This window comes from Cryptotermes secundus, unplaced genomic scaffold, assembly GCF_002891405.2.
Source record: "Cryptotermes secundus unplaced genomic scaffold, Csec_1.0 scaffold22, whole genome shotgun sequence".
NCBI classification, from domain to species: domain Eukaryota; kingdom Metazoa; phylum Arthropoda; class Insecta; order Blattodea; family Kalotermitidae; genus Cryptotermes; species Cryptotermes secundus.
Window position 1 is genome coordinate 3,507,664 of NW_019742961.1, and position 23,446 is coordinate 3,531,109.

General features: G+C 36.5%; 1 protein-coding gene across 12 annotated transcripts in view; it reads right to left on the minus strand.

The window, feature by feature from the left end:
* Positions 1-5,346: 5,346 nt before the first annotated feature.
* The window catches only part of LOC111873397 (protein numb), a 214,496-nt gene continuing 196,396 nt past the window's right edge, over positions 5,347-23,446 (minus strand). For 9 of the 12 annotated variants that reach the window (XM_023868073.2, XM_023868067.2, XM_023868069.2 and 6 more), the window contains 5 exons: positions 21,864-21,944; positions 17,488-17,621; positions 15,639-15,726; positions 11,812-12,043; positions 5,347-8,870 (listed from right to left, as the gene is read on the minus strand). In XM_023868073.2, coding sequence (XP_023723841.1) covers positions 8,411-8,870; positions 11,812-12,043; positions 15,639-15,726; positions 17,488-17,621; positions 21,864-21,944 — 995 coding nt within the window. In that variant the 3' untranslated portion in view covers positions 5,347-8,410. The remainder of the gene's footprint in view (positions 8,871-11,811; positions 12,044-15,638; positions 15,727-17,487; positions 17,622-21,863; positions 21,945-23,446) is intronic. The other 3 variants (XM_023868072.2, XM_023868071.2, XM_033755075.1) reach the window with 1 other exon arrangement.

The following is a 23,446-nucleotide window of genomic DNA, read 5'->3' on the forward strand; positions in this document are numbered from 1 at the left end:
CTTTCCTTCAAAGACTCCAAGCTTCTGACAGTGACAACAAAAATTTCATTCTTCAAACATCCTCATGTTTATGTTACCCATAGCTGTAAGTGTGGGAGTTGGGATAGCTCAGTCAAATAATGATGGGCTACAGGCTGAACGGCCCAACTTCGAATTCTGGCAAGGCAAGATCTTCTCTTCTCTACAGCATCCAGATGAGCTCTGGAGCCCACCAGCCTCTTGTTCAACAGGTACTGAGGTTCGCTCATTTGTGGTAAATGTGCTGGGTCATGAATCTGACCACTCACTTCTGTCTAGTGCCAAGGTCAAGAATGGTAGAGCTATACATCCACTCCCCCATATGTCTTCACGGCATAGTGCTTAATTAATTCAGCACAGGGGCAAATTTATCTTTTTTAGAGCTCTAGGTGTTTTCAAATAAACACCTTGCCACATTTATGTGCATATTTTTTTTTTAAATATCACCTAATCAGAGCAGAACAAATTTATGTCTCATGATTTCAGAATGTTATAAAGCATACTTATTTAAGTTCTTAAGTACTACACGCAGAATATGATTTTATGGAATTCTAAATGCCTAGGCATTATATGATATGTGATGATGAGAATGACAATAAAAATAATAATCATCTATCACATATTTACAATAACAACATAAACAAATTCCCAACATAAGTAAGACTTGTGTGAGATCAGCACCATAATATAAGCTGCCATTTTATTCTTGGTTTACAAATTTATAATACCTAAGCATAATATTGATAACACAAAAACCACAGGACTGAAAGTCTATGCAACAGAAAAATAGGCTTTGAGTTCTTTTTGGAACTCCTTGTTAGGACAAGTACGCCTGTAGTCTTATAGCATATTTCATGCACCCACCGAACATTCTTGATAATTTGCAAATTATAACTTTTAGTTAATTACAGCCCTGTTATACATACTGGACATAGTAACATAAATGCATTAAACAATGCTAAGATGTGAGGTTCACACAGCAGTGAATATTGAGATTACAGTTCCAGAGGATGTGAAATCATGTAGCTTACTAGACAGGTACCAAGAATTTGGAGGAACTTGTTGCTTTCATCTGCATGGTAGGAGAAGTCTTCTGCCTATCAGATTTTACAGAATTACAACCCCAAAAATCTGTAATATTAGTGTCATGCTTAAATTACAGCTTAAGCAAATGTGAGCTTTCTGGCTTGGTCCACTTCAAAGAAAAGTTCACCCACTTTATATACATAAAGCTGTAGGTAATCTAAATTATTATACAGCTACAGTGTAATTTCACTTAAAGCTTTCACTTACTTTAATATGCATTAGAAGACTGGAAGCTTAGGAAAAGAAGAATTGTATTAATATCAAATATGGTTTGAACATATTACACTGTCTTTGCCAGTTCATACTTACATACTAATACATAATTTTGCTTGAAATGCTGCTTTCTTGCTCCATTTTTTGGTGTATCAGTTTTGACAGAAATCCAATAAGCTATAATAGTTTTGATCACTGAAAACCTTATTCAAAGAAACCATTCCTAATACAGGCTGCTGCTCATGAAACGCTGTAAATAAAAAACTGCAACAACAGTACTGTATGACCAAATTTTTCTGTTGTGCAGTCATGCTTCACCTCCATGTGACTGAAGTGAAACACAGAGCAACCCAGATAAAACTTTGCTTGTTCTATCTTGGTGTCAATACTAGGCAGGGTACCACTTTGACACAGACATTACTGAACCAATCAGCAAACACAAAAGAAATTAAGAAAATGTTACACATGTACATTTGAGCAACACTATCTATTCATGTAGGATCAGACATAGCTAAAAGCAAAATGGTATGGGTTTTTCTCTCTTGATGCAGTATTTTACTTGGCTAAATCCTGGCACTGATTTATACACATTCTCTTCTATTTTTAGCAAATTTCTGTAAATGTTCATTCACACAGTCAGTTGCATTCACCTATTAGCAGTTTTAGTGTGGTATATTTTTTATAACACTGTGCCCACCTTTAGGTACTTACTTGATATTTCTTTTGAGCTGGTACATTATTAATGCTTACATTCCACTATTTTTCATTAAGTTACATGTGTAAATACATTTAAAGTTGAGAGTTAAAATCCAGATTTTAATCTCTGAGACTGAATTAATTTTTACTTATGTCCATGATGTAGTTGTCTTTTTCTTGTGTTTATTAGCTGAAATGTATGTGTTAATTTCTTCATTCCATTCCAGTATGGAAGTGTCTATCATAATACATGTACTTTATTTCCATGTAGTATTTTTTGGTTGATGGATGAACAGTATAAAAAAATTAATACACATCATTATACACTTAAGCTGATAAACTTAACAGGTATTTGTGTAACATTAAAGTGTATTAATTTCATCAACCCCTGTGAGATTAAAATTTAGATTTTAACTCTCAACTTTAATTTTAACTGCTCTGTTAACTTCAATGAAAGAAAATGCAACACATACACAACAGTTTACCAGATCATAGATAATATAAATAAAGCACCTCATGATGGCCATGGTGTTGAACACGACGTACTGTACTAATAGTATCGATAAGTGAAAGTGACAGTTTGGATAAAAATCACACAGCCTCAGAAAATTATCAGAAAGTTGTAAAATGTGTAAAATGTTGGAGGGGAGGAATGAAATAATACTGATTTATCACTTCACAAAGGAATGCTAAAATATAATATTATTCTATCTTCTGTTGACAACTATTTAATATTTTTGTTGCTCATTCCTTACACATTGAATGCACCTAAAGCGACCTCCAATTTCTTTCACCACAGGGTTCTTAAACTTCTCTACACCCTCCACTGACTACTTACTGTGACTGTGCATCAACTTTGTAGTCTGATATATCAGATAGCATAGTAACATAATCTGTGAACTTAGCCAATATATAATAGGTAAAAAAAAATTTGAATCATTGTTTAGAAGTTTTGTTTATATATCACATGCACTGCAAATATTTCAATATCACCACACCAGAATGACGGGAATCACATTCAACACTTACTTTCAAGTTGATACACAACACTAACACTTCCATACAGGTTGAGAAGGAATGAAGAGGGAATGATTCCAGATAACACCGTAAATGGAGGATAGAATTCATTATTAGTGCTAATACTGACAGTAATTTCTTTAACATCAATCTATCTGTTAATTTGGTTAATATGTAGTTATTCATGTCTTGTTACATTCACTGTTATTATAAAGTTATGCTTGTCCTGCATCTATTATGCATCAGAATACTTGTCTTACATCTCCGTATTGTTTTCCTTTACTTTTTGTCTGATCGTGCTAACTCGGCAATTGGTCTCTGTAACTGCTGAATTAGCACTTTAAAATACAGAAACTGAACTGAATTATACTTATATGAAACCCACAATTCACTGTTTCTGTCAGCAGTTTAAACGTTTATTTTTTATGAAACTACATTAAGTGGCATAAGTGTGAATTATGACTACAAAGCTTTTGCTTCAAATGGAACCTAAGAAGGATGGGGTGACCAGACATCTTAAGTTTAATGGATTGGCACATTGCTCAACAACAATTTTCCAAATGTTTTCGGTTCCAAATTGTATAAAATACTATAAAAGGACATAAAATAGGGCATACGTACCAAATACTGGGGTGTAGTGGTTAGTGTTCTCACTTTGTAGTCAACTTGGCAAGTCTCATACAGTGAAATCCTGGCAGACTCTGAACTTATGAAAATTTCTCAGAGGGGTTTTATTTTGATATATGAGGTGCTATCAGACGTTCCCAAACTGTCACTGTTGTAACTGCCTTGGTGAAAAAAACATGAGAAGGATGGCCACAGTCACATTTCCACAAGCCTATTGCATCAGCCTGCCATGTGACCCAGTGAAGTGAACACACACTGTTTCCACACAAGTGCTTTCATGACTTTGTGTCTTGTTTTGTCTGCAATGGATAGCAAACTCAAGAACTGTGTCTACATAAAGATTTGTGTGACGCTCAGTGACTTTGTGTCTTGTTTTGTCTGCAATGGATAGCAAACTCAAGAACTGTGTCTACATAAAGATTTGTGTGAAGCTCAGTAAATCTGCTACCGAAGCCCTTGAAATGTTTTGTGAGGCTACTGGAGAATATTCTTTACACAGACAGTGGTTTTGAATGGCATTCACGTTTCAAGGCCAGTCGAGTGTTAGTTGAAGATGACAAATGTTCAGGGTGACAAAGCACCAGCAAAATGACAGAAAATGTTGAAAAAATTCCAGAACGCATCCATGAAGACTGTTGCTGGACAATCTATGAGCTCGCAGGCACCACTGGGATCAGTTATGCAGTTTCCCAGGAGATCTTAAAAAAAATCTAAACACGCGCCAAACTGACGCAAAGTTTGTTTCCCTGACTCTTGACAAATGTTCAAAAGCAGCAGCGCATAAATGTGTGTCTTAAGCTATAGAGAAGCTAACGAGAACCCAACTTTTGTCTCTAGGATCATAACAGGTGACGAAAGTTGGATTTATAGTCATGGTCCAGAAATAAAACAACAATCATCGCAGTGGAAGAGCCCACATTCACCAAGAGCAAAATAGCATGGCAGATCCACAGCTCAACAAACAGCATTCTCATCGTTCTTTTTTCAACATGAAGGGGATTGTTCACTGTGAATTTGTTCCACCTAACACTACGGTCAACTCTGACTTTGGCGCAACCACAACTGGTACTTTCATCATGACAACGTGCCCGCCCACACATCCCTGAAAACCACAGAACTTGTGACTAAAAACATGGTTATCATTCCCCATCCTCCCTACTCATCGGACTTAGCCCCCTGATTTCGCTTTTTTTTTTCTCAAATTGAAATGAAACTGAAGGGAGAATGTTTTTAAACAATGTGTTATATCCAAAGGGAATCACAAGCGGTACTCAACAGCATTACGCATACAGCTGTACACATTCCCAAGGAGACTATTTTGAAAGAGATGGCAGCCAAAACTGAATTAAGCCAGCATTTCTCTTTTGGCCTAGTCTGGGAACTTTCCAATACATCTCATACTTAATGATGACATCAGTAACTCAGTCGGGGAAAACAAAATATAAGGCTATGCACATTTAGATATACAGCATGTACATGTACTTGGGAGGGGGTATATATTATCACAGAAACATATTAAGGAACTTCATGAGATGATTTTAACGTGGCAGAGAACGGGCAGAATCTGTTGAAGAAGAGCACATGGAGACTGTTCCTTCCATACTGCAGTTTCTGAATGAGAATCTACTGCAAGGCAAACACTTTCATAGCAATCATCATGGGCCATCTTCACTATTAAAATCACAAAAATACTGAGAACAGTTTTCTTTCACAGGAAACGTTTTTTACATCTCTTTAATGCCTTCCTTATGATCCACTTGTCATTACTATCTGTGATACAACTCTCATTAGAATCATTATGCTCACATAATGTGCCCTCTTCACATATATGTTTGCATATTGTATTCATATTGGTAGGTGTACAAGGCTACATCTGATGTGCAATTCTCCAAAATGAGAAATGTTTGTGTAGGTAATTTCTAATAACAGTCTAAAGCAAGAACAATGAGTGGCTGTATGAAATTTATATTTAGCTTTTGGATTGATGGTGATAACTAAAGAGACATTGGAACTAGGCATGTGAAATTTTGTACAGAGATTAGTCATAAATAGGACTACAACTACACCACTATATTATTAATTCCTTCCTTTCATGTCAAACATCACAAACATGGTGGTGGTGGAAGTCTCTGATGTATCAGACAAATTTAGCATGGTCAGAATTTGTACTTATGAAATATATGCACAGAAATGGATCTCTAAATAATGTAATTAATTTATGAGACTCTATAAGTGTTCATGGCAGTGGCCAATCTCATTTACATTTTTGGGTGAAGACAGATAATATAGTAGGCATATTCATAAGCATTTCAGAGAACTTGCCTACCTTCATCTTCAAGGTAATTATTCAAACACAGGAGCAACATTAATTTACACTTCCTCACCTCACTGAATGAAATATCTGAAGAAAGAAGGCATCATAAGATCTTCTAAGAACTTACTTACCACTGTATATAAGAACCGATTCCTAGGACTACAAAATAAACCAGTCATCACATGAGAATTAACAACAGAAGCCACATGAAAAGAGAATTAGGAACAAATATGCAACATATGCAATCATAGTTTACTGTAAACATTTTTGAGTTTGGGACATGTCTAGCACCTTGTCTCTTTTGGTCTCACTATGTGTACATATTAATCAGTGATAAGTTCTTTCCATACATTATAATAAAACTGCAAGGAATCATCAAGCACGTCCCAGTGTATAGTCTTCAGGACTGTACCCTGTACTTACACAGAACTTGTATGAACATATCCTGAGATAATGCAATGCAAGTAACAATAAAGATAGGCGAAAAGAAAAATATACAGCATACAAGATGTGAAAGTCTGTGGTACAAGAAGAAATCACACAAAGTATGAATTCAGTAATGATGGAATAAAATTCAAAAGTGCTGGAGCCTAATGGTATTCATTACTAGTGAAAGATGATTTCAAATACATTTTAATTTCAAAATGTCTGAGTTCCATTCCACCACAGCATAGTTCATACCCAGGGAAAACATAATTTCAAAAGGTACAGAAATTTCTTTCTTATTCACAGACAATGAAATATGACATAATAGATCTGAGATATTCATGGTCCTGAAGATTCATATTGTGGCCTTCTGTGTTAAGGCAATGTGTAATCTGGTAAGTAAGTAATAACACTGACACCACCTACCAGAATACAGTGTTATGACATAAAAGATCACAATATGCTTGAAAAAAAATGCCACTATCTTTCAGTACAATGACATTCCCTTCTTTATACTTTCTTAAACAGTTAATGGAATAATTACATTTTGAGCTTTGCTCAATTCTTGCATTTCTCTTTTTTTTAGTGATAAGCTTAAAACCATGACTGTGAGGAAGTGAAGTATATATAACTGTTTCAAACGTTTAAGACACAGTACATGTCTGTCAACGTATGAGCATGAAATTCAAAAGCACCTTTCCATTAATAATTTTTAAAAATAACAAATACAATCAATACCTATAACTGTTCTATTCAAGTATTTCTATTTTTGTGCTTAAACACTGTCTGCTGCTTTGTATTAAGTTATTTAGTATGTGTATACATGGGGATAATTTTAATATCATTTAAACAGAAAAGGATTAACACCCAACACCAACACTGTCAATTTAAAACACATGTACTCAAACATTCGTCTTCCAGAATTTGTCAAACTGCTCATATACGCCTTCTGCTAAAGCAACTATACACTTACTTACATACATACATACATACATACACTGGCAATGGTAGATGGCAAATAACAACTGGTTAAGTACTAAACTGAATGTTAATTCCTGAAGAACAAAGTAATTTCATTTTGTGCTTCATCAGCTTCACATTCTCCACCAGCAGAGCATACTCATTCTTGAAAGAAAATTTAACTTGGGAATGGCCTCTAAAATATGCCCTTTATATATTTTCTTTATAATTAAGTAACACAGCATTATTAAAAATATCTTGTTAAATGCACCAGAGTGGTAATCACATGTGATAGCATACAAGCATAGGATCAATTGATGTACTGTATCCTGCAATGTGCTCACTTGCAATGAGCTAGTAAAGCACTGCAATGACAATAATTCACATGTATGTGATCTGTCTAAAATCTACACAGTGATACTGAACACGGAAACTTTAGCTATCTTCATCTGTCACTTCAACTGTCAGGTAGGAATCCATTCTGACACCACGGACATGAATTCTATCAACATATTCTTGTTATAATATGTTTACTCTGATATCAATGGACATATAAATATTAGAATATAATCACTGTGCTCCTCATTAGTAACTTTCAGCAGATATATCGTTGAATTTTCTATAACTGACTCATCCTATAGCAACTACTATTATATACCACTTTTGCTGCAGATGTTACTCATCTGCATGTTTTTAATATAAACATGTAATCTAACATACAATATCAGGAAAATTGAAAATGCTTTCACTGCTGTATGAATATGTTGTATATATTTTAACACAGAAGATATTTTACACATTACTTCAGCTAGAAGATTTATTTAAAAAGAAAAAAGGAAAATAGGGAAACAAACAAAAACTGTACTCTGTCTCTGTAATATGTATATGTAATATATATATCTCTCTACCAGATTTACTTATATGTTAACAGAATTCATGTTCCCTGTGAGTGCCTATATTTTAAATACACAAAAGCAACACAGTATACAAAAATCTTCAATGTTGATTATGGAACATAGGTCCAACTTTTCTATTTGTAACCACCTCAATTTATCACATATGCACTTCAAAAGTCTTTACAGCTGTAGCAGAAATAAAAGGATTGGTGCTATTTCCTGTCACTGACTGGCCAGCCTGTTGATGATTTCTGGCAGCTATCGCTGCCCACTCTGCATCAAATGGGTCATGTGTGGCAGGCACCTGACCATTAGCATTGTGAGCACTTGCCCACATGGGCTGTTGTTGCTGCATGCCATTCATGTACTGTGAAGGGACTGCAGAACCAGAATGGTGCATCAGGAATGTTTCTGCAGAGCCTAATGAATGGGCACGGAGATGCTGAGAAAGATGTGGTGCTCGTCTTGGAGAAGGAGCAGGAGAAGGTGGCAGGGCTGGCTGAGTACCTGCACTAGCTGCAGTAGTTGAGGTAACGATGTTCCCCAACCATTGATCTGGTCTTGGAAGCTCACTACTTGCAATAACAGTTGTGATGGAAGCAGGCGTACCCGAATACCTACAAAATTAAATACATGTTATATGGCACAAATAAAGCTAGTAAGAGGGAGTTAGAGGGCTTATTTGGTTGGAAAATTTCAAAGGAAGATAATTTTAAAATGGATTACAAAGGAACAGGATGTGAGGTTGTGAACTGGATTAATCTGGTTCAAGATTGAGTTCAGTGGCAGGCACTTATGAACATGGTAATGAAAATTTTGAGTTCTATGGGACACAGTGAATATGACTAGCCAGCAACTATCAGGCCTGCTCCATGGAATGAGTTAGACATGGCCCAAGATACAGATCTCATTAAATACAAAAGGTCTAAAACATTTTGACCTTTAATAATTCAGAAAATAAAGAAGATAGAAATAAACTGGTTACATTGTTGATTGAGAAACTCAAAAAGTTTTGTGTCTATTGTTAATAAAGTTGTACATGTGCTCTATTTGTTGCACATGAAATATCAAGACAACATTCAATTTCTTGCCAGGTTCGGGCAAGCATACCAACATCCACAGTGGTTATTGTGTCTCTTACTCTGGTTTTTAATTGATCAATGTCTCTCACCTGCATCTTATAAACAATGTCTTTGACATATCCCCAGAGGAAAAAGTCCAGTTGGGTTATGTCAGGGGATTTTGGGGGCCAAGAAATTGGACCACCTCGTCCAATCCATCTTCCTGGAAAATATTTGTCCAAAGCATCACAAACTATGATGCTCCAATGAGGTAGCGCACCGTCTTGTTGGAAAATGATTTCGGGCTGAACTGCTTCAATTTGCGGGAATACAAAATTCTACAACATGTCTAGGTAAATGACTGATATGACTGTCTTTTCCGCGAAAAAGAGAGGCCCAATGACTCGATCATGCATAAGAGCACACCACACATTCACTTTTTGGGAGTCTCTTGCCATTTCACGGTATTCAAGAGAGTTCTCTGATCCCCAAATGCATACGTTATGCCGACTGACTGTTCCAGAAATGTGGAAGCAAGCTTCATCAGAGAACAATATGGTTGCAAGAAATCTTTCATCATCATCATCCTCTATTCTTTGTAACATATCTGTTGCAAAATCCGTTCTCTTTGGCTTATCATGTGGTTCAATAGCTTGCACAAGTTGCATCATATAAGCATACAGCCATAATTTCTTCCATAGAACCTTGTGTACTGTTGAAATTGGCATATTCAATTCTCTTGCCGCTGTTCTCAAAGATTTCCTGGGACAGCAGGCCAATGCTTCTCGGACAAGCTCAACATCATCATTGCTTGCGCTGGGACGTCCGGAACATTGTTTGACACTGTTGACACAGGTGAGAGACATCGATCAACTAAAAACCAGAGTAAGAGACGCAATAATCACTGTGGATGTCGGTATGCTTGCCCGAACCTGGCAAGAAATTGAATATCGTCTTGATATTTTACGTGCAACAAATGAAGCACTATATTAACAATAGACACAATACTTTTTGAGTTTAACAATCCAACAATGTAACCAGTTTATTTCTATCTTCGTTATTTCCCGACTTATTAAAGATCAAAATGCGTCAGACCTTTTGTAGACACCCTGTGTACAATTTCTGCTTCCAGTACTTTTCTGTACCAAAATACCTCTATCTGCAATTAATACACATTTAGGTCAGTGTGATGTACAAAATATCAATCAACAAATTCAGAAAATATACTTTCTCTGTTATAGTTTACCTTTCTATTCTTGTTATGAAATCAAATGCTGTAGATCTAACTACAGCAACTGAGATATAAAAAGGTAAAGTTCTCCCTGTGCTTAACCAATTAAGCATGACATCATGTAGAGGTATGAGGGAGTGGACATTTAAATCAACAAATTCTTGACTTCAGTACTAGCTGGAGGCGAATGGTCAGCTTCACATCATGGCTGCTTTACTCATGGGTGAAATGGCCCTGGTACCCATTGGACAGGAAGCTGGGTGGGCTCCAGAACTGGCTTGGATTATCTGGAGAGCAAAAAAATCTTGCCCCTACCAAAATAAAATCAAAATCTTCAGCTGTTTGGACCACAGCCAGTCACTATACTGACTGCGCTATCCCGGGAATCTGAATGGTTAGACAGTGGTGCACTTTCATAAAACAGAAATCTATTTTAGAACCAGTGTATACCAGGAGTCATATGTACTGAAGTAAAACTGTTCCCTAAAATGTGAAGTTGGAATACTTCTTTAGCTACTGTAACACTCTTCAGTGACTTCACTAGCTACTGCTAAAGGATGAATATATTGTACATGAAAATAATGACATACTGCATTTCTAAGTTCTTCTACTTTATTTCACGACAAATATCATTTCCTGTTAATGAGACTACCCGCTCTATATCTAATTTCATGGTTAAATGATCGTTGCAATACTGGACTCTTACTATATTAACCTCAAACCTCTGGCCCTTACCCTTACACATGACATAATTGGAAAACTTTATCCTGTATGACAATTAGGTTATACAGTAAACTTCTGAATACCACAGCAATTGAGGGAATAAGTAGCATGGATAATTACTTGTAAAAATAATGGATATTCCAAAAATCTGGAAATAACCAATATCCATGCTGCTTTCAACCCTGAAAATCACTTAATTATCAATTATTGGTTGTGCTACTAGTCATTAGACAGTGGGACAAATATCTTCCCAACAGAAGAAAGCAACACTTATTCAGTGGAGACAGGCAAAGGGCAGAAGCAATAAAACAGAAGATTGCAAAAGGGTATGAAGACATACAGTCTACTGAAAATCACTGTAAAGCGCCATTGATATCCATTATTGAAACAGACATAATAGCTAATACTTATCATTATGGAAAGCTACAATCATGTAACCAAGAGATATGAGAATGTCCTGTGGTTATCTGGCAAAGCAGATAATTGTGAGTCTACTGCATAATAACTGTATGCAAGGTACCGTCTACAGCCTATAGATCTCACCCTATGCTTGTAGGAGGTGGTGTGGGGGTGGAACGAGATGGTAGCACAGGTGAACTCCATGGCGGCACCTTGTGGAGAATGCTTGGTGAAGCGGAGTGGTTCCTGCTTACTGGCCCCATGGAGCCAGTATTTCCAGTCCATGGATTTGCAGCAATACTGTTGTTATTGTTGTTGTGATACTTGACAGAATCTGTGGGCTCAGCAGATGACACAACACCACTGGAAGTAGAGGCTGGAAATAACCCGAAACTTGAGAATACCTTACAGAACTTCTTCAGACAGTTCAAGAGAAAATGGAAACAAACCATTTCCCTTTCTCATTCTGGCTTGGTTCAAACAAGAAAATTATCCTCAATCTGTTCAAATAATATAATATTTCAGGCTTTCACAATGGTTCAGTACTGATGATCATGTTTTAATACTGCTCCGATCACCACAGGAACCTGCAAATATAATTAAAATGTCATATATCATTACTTTAAGAAATCTGTTATCTTGCAATTTTTCTTTTGGTAGAGTAACCCTCCTGGTTATCCAGCTCCAAACATACACAATTTTCATGCAACCAACAAAAATTCCAAAGAAAATTAACCATTTTTATAATGTAATTTCAAAAGCAAAGTTGTGATGAGAATATGTTTACATGCAGTAGTTCTCCCCACCAAAAATAGCAGTACTATGTACTGTCTTCCACTGTGCAGGTGCCATTATCGCACAGGCTAGATAAATTTGTTATCATGCTGCAGTATATCCAAAATCCTTCACCTATGAATCAGCTATGTCACCTAAGAAGACTCCTGCACAAGAAGTAAAGTGTTAGTAGATTCTAAAGGTTTCTGACAATGGTGTATAACACTCAGAATTACTGGGGTTCTGGACTTTGTCCATCGTCCACTATTCCAAAAACTAGAAAACAGTTTCTAGAATACCAGATGACGAACAAAGTCCAAAACCCAGTAATTCTGAAAATGTGTTCTGACTTTGTACTGGGTTACTGAATGAGCTTTTTTTTTATGCAACTGGCATACACCATTCCCAATATATGCTGGACAACCAAGACTTTATTATATAACACAATGTATTATTAAAAAGTAGGGGCTCTCAACAGAACAAGATACACAAAAATATCTACAAGGGTTGGATAAAAAGTAGTGGCAACACTGCTGTAACATGAAAGATGTGTGTCAGGTGGCACTAGCGCCGTCTGTAGCTGATAGCAGAAGTTCAGTTGAAGTAGTGCAGTGAGTAGCTCTGGTTGTGTTTCATTGAGTTGCACTGCGCATCGTCTTGAAGTGCAGGAGTCCAGTTCAAGAACCCTAACAAACATGTTTATGAAAGAAGAACAACACTCCTGGATAAAAATTGAAGTTGCACGAGGTCGTGGTGCACAAAACTGTTACCAGGGACTGTGAGAAGCATGTGGTGATGCTGTTTTGCCATATCGCACAGTGGCACGGTGGGTGAAATTGTTCCATGAAGGGAGGGATGCCATTCAGGACAGCCGTCGTTCAGGACGACCTCATGTTGGCAACCACACAATTCAGCTTCTTGCTTCTTTGCTGGATGTCGATCGTCGATGGGCTGCATGGGAGTTAGCTGCTGAGGTAGGCGTATGTCACAAAACTGTGCTCCACATTCTGCATGATATTCTTGGATACTGCAAAACTGCAGCGCGTTGGGTACCCCATACAATGTCCGAGGTGCAACAATGGCAAAACACGCAACCAAACAGGGAACACACAACACGAGACACGATATACACTGAGAGTGTAGTGGTGGAACTATGCGCGGTGTTAGAATTGGGACAGATAACATAAATTATCTTAACAAGTTTTTAGTATATAAATATTTATTATAATTGATGAACTTTTTAAATACTTTTATGGCAAGCAATGAAATGGATTAACGTAAATGGAGCACCTGATGATGGCACTATAGTGCTGAAACATGTTGTGAAATAAAAAGTGAAACTGAGTGCACTGAAAGACGGACACTGCATACATATCATGAACAAAAATCAGTGCAACAGGACGCTAAAATACAACATTAACAATGGCAATGTTATGCAATTGCACATGTCTTGTTGGACCAGTACCAGAGGGAAGGTGACGACTTCCTGGGGAGGATCGTCACTCTGGACGAAACTTGGGCTCGCTCATATGAACTGCACTTGAAGCGACAATCAAATGAATGGAAGCATCCTGGCTCGCCTTGTCCAAAGAAAGAGCGCCCTACACAGAGTAATGTGAAGGCGATGTTCATTGTGGCATATGACACTGATGGAGTGATACTGCACCACACTGTACCTCAACAACAGACAGTAAACGCTGCCTACTACTGCAATTTCCTGCGTAATCATCTTCGTCCAGCACTTGGGAGAAAGTGACGACACTTGTTGGCAACGAACCCCATCATCGTTCATGACAATGCAAGGGCTCATACTGCTGATGCTGTCAAGGATCTCCTTCGCCGCTGGTGATGGGAGATACTACAACATCCGCCATACTCACCCGATATGAGTCCATGTGATTATGATCTCTTTGCCAAAATGAAACCACCACTGTGAGGGACACGTTACAACACAAGAGAGGAGATTACTCATGCTGTAAGGCGGTCACTGCTGGACATCAACAGAAATGGACGTGCTGATAGTGTACGACATCTTCCACAAATTTGGCAGGTGGTGGTACACATGGGGGGCGATTATATTGAAGGAATGTAAGTGTGTTTACCTCAGGTAATAAAGTCATTTCAGAACTATAGAGGCGTTGCCACTACTTTTTATATTACCTATGTATTTTAGTTTATGCAGGGGTGATCTTGTTAAGCTGGAAGCAGTAGATCAAATGGGTCCTCACAGAGCTACAAGAATAAATCGTGTTGAAATTTCAATGACATACTGTTAAGAACAAATTTGTAAAGCACAATAGATCACTGCAGGTCGCGGTGCAAGGGCCGAGAAGGCCCACCCCTTATACATTCATTCATAAGAACAAATTTCATCAAAAAACTAACCTTTCAAAAGTTCTGGAAGTCATCTACTTTTATATTGAGACTCTGAACTTGATGGAATAACTGTATCCTGCTGCTTACTTACTCCTTGTCTCTATGGCTCTCTAAGAACCAAGGCATCCTTAATAACAGATGTTTTTCTTCCAGGTTATATACAATATATCATGCTGCTATTTACATGAAATGTCTTCAGCGAATGTGCTTATAAAAGAACAATCTTTGTCAAAAATACCTAACCTCTCTTTTTCTTCAATTGGTTACCGAGCGCCAGTGGCCACTATCTAGTGCATCAATGAACAACTGATATATATATATATATATATATATATATATATTTCTTCGAGCCACAACTTCACCAAATATAAAGTTGGTGGTGACTTGGCCTTTATATGCAAAACAATGCTAAGAGAGTCTTTATAACTTTCAGTAACAGCCATCATTTAAACATTACCACCATATATTCCACTTTCTTCCCATGTAGGCCTACATTTTGCAATTTTTTCTTGGATTAACATGCTGCACACATTATTCTGAATGGCCTCAAAACCAACAAATGGATGCAAACTTTGAAAAAATGCAATTCCCATTTCAAGCTAAAATTTTCCCTCTGATAATCAATTCTCATACACATTTTAAATCACAATTGAACCAAATATGTATGCTATCAGCAACTGAAATTTATTTGGGGGGGGGGGTCCACACAGAATTGCATCCATTTATTGACTTCATACTCAGACAGCCACAGTATAAGTAATAGCAGACCAAGTGCACTTGGAAATAAGTTCTGCAATTAACTGTCACATGTAATTACTGACCTGGTAGTGTCTGTGTGTCGTTTGGAGTGGAAAACAGCTGTTTTGCTACACTTTCTGCAGATGACACTGGATTTGATATGTTAGTTACCTAGAGTAAACAATTAAATCTATATCACAGGATAGTGATTTGTGAAGCAACAGAGTTGTATGCGATATCTCTAAGATAATGTGAGAAACTTACTTCTTTCCCCTAACAGGAATAAACAGAAAAGAATATACTGAAGGGCCCTGATGTAATGTTTCTTTCATAATAAAAATTTAATTTCTGAAGCTAAGTCCAGCTTATTTCCTTCCTAGTTACTTTTTTCAGAACACCTCTGAAGAGTGACATTGTTGTGTAAAAGGTAAAGTTGTCCCTGTACTTAATTAGTTAAGCACTATGCCTTGAGGACATATGGGGAAGTGGAGGTATAGCACCACCATTCTTGACCTTGGCACTAGATGGAGGTGAGTGATCAGCTTCACATTCCAGCCACTTACCCTCAGGTAAAGAATCCCTGGTGCCCACTGGATAGCATGCTGGGTGGGCACTAGAGACAATCTGATTGCAGTGAAGAGAAAAATCACCTCCTTATTGGGAATCAAACATTTGCTGTCCAGCCCACAGCCCCTTGCTATACCCACTGAGCTATCCTGACTCCTGACAGTGTTCTGTATTTCACAGAAATGGATGATGATGATGATGAAGGAGGAAGAGGAGGAGGTGGTACCTGTACACATAACACAGTAGAATGCCGATTATCCGATTTATTTAATTATCTAAATTGCCAATTAACTGAATCACCTCAACCAAAGAATAAGTCTGTTAAACAAACATTATTGTTAAATCTTTTCAAATAAAGTGTTCAAAAATGTTAATGTACAATTACATTTATTAATTTTTCATATTTCATCCATTTTAAAAGTTCTTTACCTTTTATTATTATAATAGTACAGTACATTATAAAGGTGCTTTTTTTTTCTGGATAAGAATTTACTCCAGTTACTACCTCTGTCACATATTAATTCAAATAACTGGCATTTTACTGCATATACACTTCTACAAGTAGATTAAATAGCGAATATGTTTACAAGGAATATGAAGTGTAATTATAAGAGTTTGGAAATACAAAGAAAATAATTCTGATCGGTCACAAATTTAATTACACTATAATAATTACCAAGGGTAATTATTTAAAGACACCTCCAATAGTTCACATTACATAAGAATTAACACTAATATGATTAGTGATTAAGGAATTGTAGAAGATACCGATGGAAGAAGTCATACCCATACCAGCATTTTTTAGGAATCGAGTAAAACCACATCAAACTTGAGTGAGAATAATTCACCTCTGGGCCAAGATTTGAAACTGGGACTTCCTGAATAAGAAGCACAAGTGCTAACTACTGCAATGTTTGCTCCAGAGGGTATTTAGTGACTAGGCTTATAATATAATTCTTGCTGGTGAAGATTAACAGACAGCAGGGTAAAAAAAGTAACTATAACTAATGTCTTTGTCAAGCCACAAAAATTAAAAACAAATGTGTTCACACATGTTTCACGTACAATGAAGTCAACATAAATAAATTTATAGCAATAACTTATTTCAGAAACTAGATAAATATATTTTAATGTTTTGTTTTGAATTTACTTAGTTCTGTGTGGCTGTTCTCTTGGCTAGAATGACAGAGGCATCCTTAAAAAGAGAAAACTAGGACACATAAAGTTTAAAATAAACCAGGTCACTTCTGGCAAACATTCTGTGTGTGGCCATTGACTGCTTGCTGGTCTAAAAGTTTGCAGCTCCTACATTATACATTCTATGCTTATTCATAGAGATTTATGAAAAGTAATGCCATGACTTACGTTTCGAGGCAAGTCTGTCAGAAAATCATCATTGGATGAGAGAAGTGACAGACCTTGAGATAACTGTTGACACATAGCACTCACAGAATCTCCACCCTTGTCACTTAATGGAGATGATTCAGGAATGGGACTCACTGCAAATATAAAGCAGCAAGGTAAAAGTTTAAAAATGTCAACAAAGGAGTGAAAAAATGAAACAGCTGTTTGTATGACAAGGATGAATGTATAATTTCTTAATCTGTGTGATCACACATGAAGGATCTATTTTATAAAGTAATATGTAGCCTAACTATTTTATGCTCAAAATTAACGAACTGTATTGTGAGTTAATCCTATCATCACATGTGTTTGAAGAGAGTATATAAATGCATGGCACAATCTCCACGTTCCTCGCTCTCAAAGCAATGAACAATTTCACACAACAGTTTCAACCATTACTATTCACGTAGGCACCAGTGGACTTCACACAGTGAGCGAGTTTCAAATTGCCAGAAAATGATATCCTATCCTTAAAATGATCTCTAAAAAACTCTTGTTGAGCAGGCTTGGTATAAGTATACAACTACACAACAGTTCTCTGGTATTCAGGAGAAATCATTACTTCTTCCACATACAGTAAACTCCTTGTTATCTGGGATGTATGGACAAATGGGCCTGCCAGCTGCATAAGATAAGATTTTACAAAAACCAATACAAAGTCAAAACAGCATGTTACTGCCATTATTTTTGCATGGGAGTCTTTGTAGGTAAGATAGCACATATACATACCGTAATATAACTACAAATTCACCTAGTCTCTACTTTAATGGCACTGGCATGAGGGAGGTAGTGCAGCACTGCTAGTGGGCAGTTGGGAGAACTACTGCATGGAGGGTGAACATATGGAAATCCCAAATTTGTTTTTGAACATCTTCATTAAAATGGTAGTTTTCTTTGAAACTGTTCTTGTGAATAAGAATTCTGGATCCTTGAATATCAGGTAACTGGGAGTTTACTGTATACAATTTCATTTCATTTCATATCCTGTTACTCATCTGGTTCTTTAAATTGCTCGCCTGCACCAAAAGTTTGTTTCATATTCACACACATTTATTATAATGACTTATTAGGCATTTTTAAGCTAGTACACCAAAGATGTTGCATATGTGTTTGTGGAAGATAGGGCTACTTGTGTAAATCTGATAGCTAAACAGTCAGAAACACAGAGGAAAACACCATATTACTATTCAAGTACATTGTTAAATCCACTTTCATATTTGAAAATGATAAATGAACTTTAAATAATTTGATATAAAGAGTACGATTCCTACACATCTAAATAGCTGGCTGTGATGACAAATAAAAATAAGAAAACGGGAATGTGATTGAATTTAGCAGCCGAAGTTTTATATAACTAAAAGTTCCTTAGCTTCGTGTTTCTTAGATTAACTTCATTGAGGCACATGAATAATATCTCAAATGACATTCGATTAATGACCTTGCACTGTTCTTTTAAGAATCTGTTATACTCTATTATTTGGTAAATTTAATTATTCCTTTCTGAAAGGACAATAAAATAAAATAAATCCTACAGTAACATTTCTAACATTTCTTGTCACAGTTACATTAAGCGTTTTAATCTGTATTCACACTGACACAAGACAAGAAGAATGATAGAACTGATACTGCAATCTAACTATCATCAGTGAAAGCAATATAGGACACTTCTCTTACACAATACATGCAAGAAAATTCAGATCAATACAGCTGCTCTGAAAATGCACATGCAAATGAGTATCTCAAAAACAGATGAATGGCCATTAAAACACATTCCATCTCCATCTAGCTGGAGTAACTGTATCAAAAACAAACCATGGTTTGTTTATGTTGCATTGGAGACAGAAACAAGTGGACGATTGATGTATCAATGCAATACGATGATAAAATGTAATATTATGAAGGTTGTCTTTTATTTCATACAAATATATGTAGGTTTGTTATTTAATGAGACTGTAAGTATCCAGACCATACACAGTAAGCAAATAAATGTATTTAATTACAGCTTTATTTATACTGATTTCCATACATGGTCATGAAAACTTATGAGATATATATATATACAGTACTTTCAGCTGTTATCATGAAATACTGTTATTCAAAGGACAACTGGAAGTAAAGAAAATGGAAGAAAGTATATCAATCCTGGAGACTAAATAAGAATTCAATAGTAACTACTACCAGAACAGCTTTATTTTTTCTAAACTCTGTGAATAACAGAACATAATGTAATACTAACGGTGGTGTAAAATTCATTATTTTATGTTTACTGTACTATGAAGCATAGACCACACAGAGAATTTTGTGGAAGCAAGATAAACACAGAAGTTAACCCTTATCCTTATTGCACAATTTGATTTTCCATTTCAGTTCCCACAGTATCCATCCCAAATAGTCTACAGCAGCCCTGTCCAACGCGGCGCCCGTGGTATATTTTTCTGGTACCCTCCGTAACCACATATAATTGGGCCGATTTTTAATATTAATTCAAATTGTAACACAATAGACATTTTTCATCGTCTGAGTACTGTTAAATATTTTCGAAAAATTTTATTATTATTATTGTTATTATTATTATTATTATTATTATTATTATTATTAGTAGTAGTAGTAGTAGTAGTAGTAGTAGTAGAAGTAGTGTGCGGTAGTGCCCGCACCTCCATAGGCATCAGTGAATTGTGCCCGAGTACATAAGAACGTTGGACAGCACCGGTCTACAGCATTAACTAACGTTTTAGCAATTGCAATGAATGACTTAAGAATTTTAAAATATCAAAATATAAGCACAATTCACATTGTGGATCTGTGGGTTATAACACCAAGTAATCTGGTAGGTGGGTACTAACACTCTGAATGAACACATTACCTCCATACATCTCACCTGAAACAGGAGGCAGCAAGTTTCTCTGAAACATTCAAAACCACATACCAGATAATGTGATGTCATAACTAAACAGACCACATTATGAATCTTCACTGCCATAAAAACTTCTAACCTCATTTATGTGAAAGTAACATCCATAACCATTATGCCAATTCAATGTTTGGCTATGTTAATTTAACAAAGTTAAGTAGTATCATAGTCACAAAAAAATCTTCGAGTATTATCTCATTTACACTCTTATTGCAAACAAAACCCTTCATTAAACTCTATGGGTCAGAGTGTCTCCTAGCAACAGAATACCATATTTACTTCTCTTCTACTTTATATTTCTGAGCACCTCTCACACAAATTTTGATACCTTAATTTAAAGTACTAATTAATGAGAGCAAAATCCAAACTGGGAAGATCCCAGTCTTCATAAGGCGACGTGCATGAAAATTCAAGGTCATTACAAAGTGATACTTATGGATTTTAATATACAAGATTATAATATTTATGTTTATTGTGCTCATCTAGTAGATCAAGTTATGCAAACAAATTTGATATGTATTTATTCTTCTGTTGCAGTAATTTTTTAACCTGTCATATCACAGTAGTTTATTACTAATATTTTTAAGTTCATGTTAAGTCTGTTTACAATTTTAATTGGGGATAAATCCAGTAAGTTGTAACTTATTCCTCTTTAAGGATACAGTCCTTAAGAGGGAGGCTTAGCTAAAATCTTCACTTACCCAAAATACAGAAATAGAAATACTTTTACCTTTACTCCAATAGAAATTTGAAAAACTCAGAAGATTATACAAGGTGTGGGAATACACATACAAGAGGAGAACACTATGTGCCAATTCAGTCTTGGTCCCTGCAACCCTTATACATTCTCATTAGTAATACTAGTCAGTCTAGTTATGTCTTTCAACCTGAAACTGGAAATATGATGATAATAATGTTTAGATAAAGGAAAGAGCTGTATACACTTCAGTGACAGATATGAAGTTCGTCTCTTGCTTACAGCTGTAGTTAAGATTTTTAATACATGACTCAAGTAACTGAGGGAATGTACTGTAACTCCGATATTTCAAAATCACAATGTTATAAAATAATTTCAGTACTGGTCTGTGTTCTGGGGAGCGCTGAAATATGAATTTTGAATTGTAATGTCACCAGGATCCCAATCCATGCAATGAGCTTGTAAGAAAATATTGCAATCAGAATGCTACTATATTACTGTAAAAAATACAATGAACTATATTATATTGCATGCATGTGCTACATATCTCGCTTCTACTGTAAGCAATACATGCAAGAAACTTTGGAAACACAGTATGAGGCACAGCAGAAAGTCTGACCAACCAATTTATTGACTACTAGTATGCCAGTCTTCAGGAATGTCACTGCAACTCAGTTACAAGAAAACAGAAATACATTCACCATCTAATCCTCTGTAGCAAACACTTACTGTTAAGAACTGAGGCATCCGATGTGTTAGGGAGAGATTGCAGGCGGTTCCTCATGACCCGAGGAGGAGGCTGAGGGCTTGCTGCAAGGACACATACACACAGAGAAACAAGGGCAAGCAAGCTACCACCACACTACAAGTGACAGCACTACACTATGCACCATAACTAATACAGGTTTTTCATTCCAGCCACACTTTGAAAATTTAACCTTCATCATCCATTACTGTCTATTTGTTTGTGTAATAAATGCCACCAGAAGAAATACATTCATGGCCTAGTGCTTACTGGACAGCTGCATCTACTTGTATTATGTGAGCTCACTTCCGAAGTTGCATGGCAGATTTTTAATTTAAACCAAAAGGGTACTGACACTACAGCAGCGGGACTGAGTGGGTTAGCTCAACTGTTAGAACTCTTACTCATATCAAAGAAATTACTGTTTAATTTCAGCTGAGAACAAACACTTTCATCAAAATCTTTTTGTGGCACCTTCCAACTAATTATCCATGCCATCCTGCCACATCTAGAGAATCCCCTACATGCTACAGTATCGTAAAATAAAAAGCCTAGGGAACAAACATACTAGATGGCTAAAAAAGTCATGTTGTTGTAAAAATAAGGTTAAGGTTTTGTGAATATGAATTAAACTGATATAAGCTGAGTAGAACATACTGTCGTGTGTTGGGTGTATAACGCGACAAATAACTTCACGCCGTATTTGATATAGCGAATTTTATTTCACATTCGCACTTACAATCACCCAAATTACAGATTCACAATTACTGCTATCTGCAGTATTACAAATACTACACTGAAAATGCCAGAATACAACTGACTGGCTGCTGGCTATCTCGTAAATGCTGCCTTGAGAACTAGCTCGTAGGGTTGCTCGGAACTGAGAACTCGTAGGTAGCTGCCTTGAGAACTGAGAACTGACTGTGAATAGTCTTCGCTGCTCCGTATCTAGCCTCGTGCGGACAACGCAGAAAACAGCCACGTAATAGGCACCCTTGTTGCCTGGCGCCGTGTTGCTAGCAACGCTGTCTGGTGTTGTTTACTGTGCCTAGCAACCGCGGTATCCCGTGGTGAAGTCAACGCTGTTGACTCGCATTGCATAGCTACCAGGATGCTGGGACTCGGCTAACTTTGGCTCCGCTCGGCGCGTCACGGCTGGCGGGGGGGGGGCGTCCTCCATAGCTTAGCATGTCACAATACTTAAATGTGTCTACAGAAAGTTACATTCAGTTTGATGATTCACTACAAAGAAAAATATTTTCTATTTTGAATGTTAAAAAAATATTTTTATATAATTCAGTCAAGTGGTTTAAGAGAAGTAACAGTGAATAGGATGCCAATTTCCTTGCATTATGGTGTGAACTTGTATTTCACCTTGGTTGGTGGGTAACTGGATGTTATGCTGTGATACCAGAGGCCACATACATATTTTTAGTTCCTTGCTGCAGGAACTCCAGGGACTGAAATGGTTGCCTTTGGGTTTTGTACACTATCAGTTTAAGTCATTCAAAATATGATAATCCAACAGATTTAAATCTGGATAATTTGACTATCATTCTATGGATCT